Source organism: Neofelis nebulosa, chromosome 8 (genome assembly GCF_028018385.1).
Source record: "Neofelis nebulosa isolate mNeoNeb1 chromosome 8, mNeoNeb1.pri, whole genome shotgun sequence".
Lineage (NCBI taxonomy): Eukaryota > Metazoa > Chordata > Mammalia > Carnivora > Felidae > Neofelis > Neofelis nebulosa.
In genome coordinates this window covers 60,163,602-60,167,322 of record NC_080789.1, presented here as the reverse complement: position 1 = coordinate 60,167,322, position 3,721 = coordinate 60,163,602, and the positions used below count along the sequence as shown (strand labels likewise).

General features: G+C 39.1%; 1 protein-coding gene across 1 annotated transcript; it reads left to right on the top strand.

The window, feature by feature from the left end:
- Nucleotides 1-1,450: 1,450 nt before the first annotated feature.
- LOC131483824 (olfactory receptor 6C4-like) lies at nucleotides 1,451-2,396 on the top strand. The gene has a single exon (XM_058682214.1). It carries the CDS (start codon nucleotides 1,458-1,460, stop codon nucleotides 2,394-2,396), a length of 939 nt encoding a protein of 312 aa, XP_058538197.1. The 5' UTR covers nucleotides 1,451-1,457.
- Nucleotides 2,397-3,721: the final 1,325 nt, after the last annotated feature.

The window sequence follows — 3,721 nt, the reverse complement described above, 5'->3', positions numbered from 1 at the left end:
GTTTTTAAAAAATGTTAATGACCAAAATGGGTATAACGTAAAAGGGAAAATCTTCCACCCTTTGTGCAGTAGCATTCCAGAAATAACTATCATTGACTATTTGGTATTCTTCCAGATTATTTCCATGCACTTAGAAATATACATATAAATTTCCAGTTCCCTACACTGATAAAAATCATACTATATGTAATGAATACCAACCTGTTTATTTCACTAGGAATATATTGTAATCATATCCAAGCCAGTACAAATCAAATTTCCCATTTTATTCCAAATAGGAATAATTATAATTTACTTAGCCATTCACCCGTTGGTGGAATTGTTATTATTTATAGCTTTTCACTACTACAATGATAAAATGAACACCTTTGAACAATTAAATATGTACACTTGTGCTGGCATTTATGTCAAATATGAATGTAAGTTTTTTAATGACAATATAGAGAAATTCTTCAAAAACCAAAGGCTGGTGAACAAAAGTCTGAGCCTCCCAGTCAGAACATGACATTTTCTGGACCTTATAGTCCAATGATAACAATGGTCCAGGTTCATGGATGGGCTCCACTGTGAATCTGTTCCAGATAAGCACCCAGTTCAGAAGAGACCTTGATATTCCATAGTTTCTGGGAATCTGGAAGATCAAAACAAAAGGGAAATGCCCAAAAGGATCCTTGCATCTAGCAAGTTATTTCCTCGGAGGAATCCTCATTAATCTGTAAGGAACCAGGCTGACTCTTCCCTAGTTTTCTATACCAGAGTTGCATCTATGTCTTAGAGAGTGAAAGAGCATAAGAAGGGATCCAGATGCAGATAAACATTCCTCCCTGAATATTTAAAGGAGTTAAAGCAAGTTTTATTGGAATTATTAGCTGTTATCTCTCTCCTGTCAGTTAAAACTAGGAGAAAGGGATTCATACAGAAAAGAACTCAAAATTCCAAAGCTTTCTCAAGCCCTGCTGCCAGGCACAAAAGCCAGGACATGTAAAAAGAGCTATTCACTCCTGCACTGGAGGGTTGGGGATTGTTATCAGGCAGAGCAAAAGGATAGCAAAAGGATAGGACAGGTGCCAAATATGTGGGAGAGGACAGCAAAGAAGCAAACAGCTAAAGCATTAAGGCTGTTCTATAATAGGAAAGGAGTTGCATAGATATGAAAGGAAAAGTAAGATTAAGAGAATAAAAATTAAAATGCAAGGCATGCATTAAGAAGACCAGGTGGCCATGTGTTGTTCAAAGGAAAGGGTCTTAGAAATAAAGCCTCCTATATGGGAACTTTAGCAAATTTTGTGAAGGGCTAGATTGAAACAAACATTCTCTTTCTGTCAGGTGGACAAAATAATTTCCCATGAACAAATTCCATAGTAAATCCACATTCTCACTCAATATTTCTGAGATTTCCTGTCTTTCTCATCACTCATTTATCTCCTTCTCAGCTTCTCAGGCAGCAAAGGTTAGCAATGAAAAACGAAACCTTTCTGACAGAATTCATTCTGCTGGGACTATCAGACATCCCGGAGATCCAACTTGTAATCTTTATATTTCTCTTCCTCACCTACATATTCAGCATCATTGGAAACCTGACAATCATCACCCTTACTCTACTGGATTCCCACCTCCAGACTCCCATGTATTTCTTCCTCCGGAATTTCTCCTTCTTAGAAATTTCCTTTACAACCACTTTTACTCCCAGGCTGCTCTTCAGCATCACAACTGGAAACAAGAGCATCAGCTTTGCTGGCTGCTTCACTCAGTATTTCTTTGCCATCTTCTTCGGAGCCACAGAGTTTTACCTTCTGGCTGCCATGTCCTTTGACCGCTATGTGGCCATATGCAAACCCCTGCATTACATGACCATTATGAGCAGCAGAGTCTGCATCCAGCTGGTCCTCTGCTCTTGGTTGGCTGGATTCCTAATCATCATATCCCCAATCATCCTGACCAGTCAGCTGGATTTCTGTGCCTCCAACATGCTGAATCATTATTACTGTGACTATGGACCCCTCCTAGAAATATCTTGCTCAGACACAAGATTCCTGGAGCTGGTTGACTTTATCTTAGCAGTTGTGACCTTGGTGGTCACTCTGGTGCTGGTGATTCTCTCCTACACAAACATCATCTGGACCATTCTCAAGATCCCCTCAGCTCAGCAAAGGAAAAAGGCTTTTTCCACGTGTTCTTCCCACATGATTGTCATCTCCCTCTCTTACGGCAGCTGCATCTTCATGTACATAAAACCCTCAGCTAAAGAAGGGGTTGCCTTCAATAAGGGGGTAGCTGTTCTCAATACTTCGGTTGCTCCTTTATTGAACCCATTCATTTACACCTTAAGGAACAAACAAGTAAAACAAGGCTTCAAGGATGTGACCAGAAAAATAGTGCATCTTTACTCATTTTAATGGCCTCAAAATCAATAGAAATTTTGAATGAAATTCTTGAAGGTACTCTAACTGATAACTTGAGCTTCTGATATCTCTTTTTTAATGTTTTTATTTATTTTTGAGAGAGAAAGAGTGCAAATGGGGGAAGGGCAAAGAAAGAGGATGGACAGAGGATCCAAGGCAGGCTCTGTGCTGACAGCAGAGAGCCCGATGCATGGCTCGAACTCATGAACTGTGAGATCATGACCTGAACCAAAGTCAGATGCTTAACTGACTGAGCCACCCAGGCACCCCTGATATCTCCTTTAAAGTAATTTCTCATATGAATCAATTGTGAGCATGCATCAAAATTTTGTTTTAAATTTGCAAGCAAGAGAAAGATATTCAAAGATCCTTTTTCTGGTACATATAAGGGGGAAATTAAGGGGAAATATTAGGGGGAAATAAGAGGGGAAATTAGGAAAATAATATTTTTGGACTACATATAAAAAAGAACAATCTGATTAAAAATTATTTTGCTTATCATAAATCGGGTGATCAGCTGAATGTTTAAGTCTGTTTTCCCATGAAAAGCTATTAGTCTTACCAATCACTATCAAAAAGTTGTAAGCCCATTTTTTCAGAAATTCCTCCATACTTTCCAGAAAATATTATTCATGATGTCACACACACACAAATTATACTTCAGATCATCTTTCTCAGGTTTTCAACTATTTGCTTTCTGAAGTTTCTCCCTCTGGCAGCTCTTAAAGGTTGCCTCTTTCTGTCATCTCCTATAGAAAATATTTCCTACTGTAAAGGACAGCATGGAATTTCACGATCATTCATAAGGACATTTCTGACTCATTTGAGAGCTGAAATCAGAATGATTTGGATTCCATTTAAAGGAAAAATCAACGAAGAGATTATCTTAGGCCATGTTGACAATGATTAAAATCTATAGAAGCTGGAGTGTGGCAAAGTGTGCCTGACTTTTAAAGAACACAGTAAATCCTTGGTTTTTGAGCATAATTCATTCTAGAAACATGCTTGCGGGGCGCCTGGGTGGCGCAGTCGGTTGAGCGTCCGACTTCAGCCAGGTCACGATCTCGCGGTCTGTGAGTTCGAGCCCCGCGTCGGGCTCTGGGCTGATGGCTCGGAGCCTGGAGCCTGTTTCCGATTCTGTGTCTCCCTCTCTCTCTGCCCCTCCCCCATTCATGCTCTGTCTCTCTCTGTCCCAGAAATAAATAAAAAATAAAAAATAAAAAAAATAAAAAAAAAAAAAAAAAAAAAAGAAACATGCTTGCAATCCAAAGTACTTGTATATCAAGGTGAATTTCCCCATAAGAAATAAGGGAAACTCA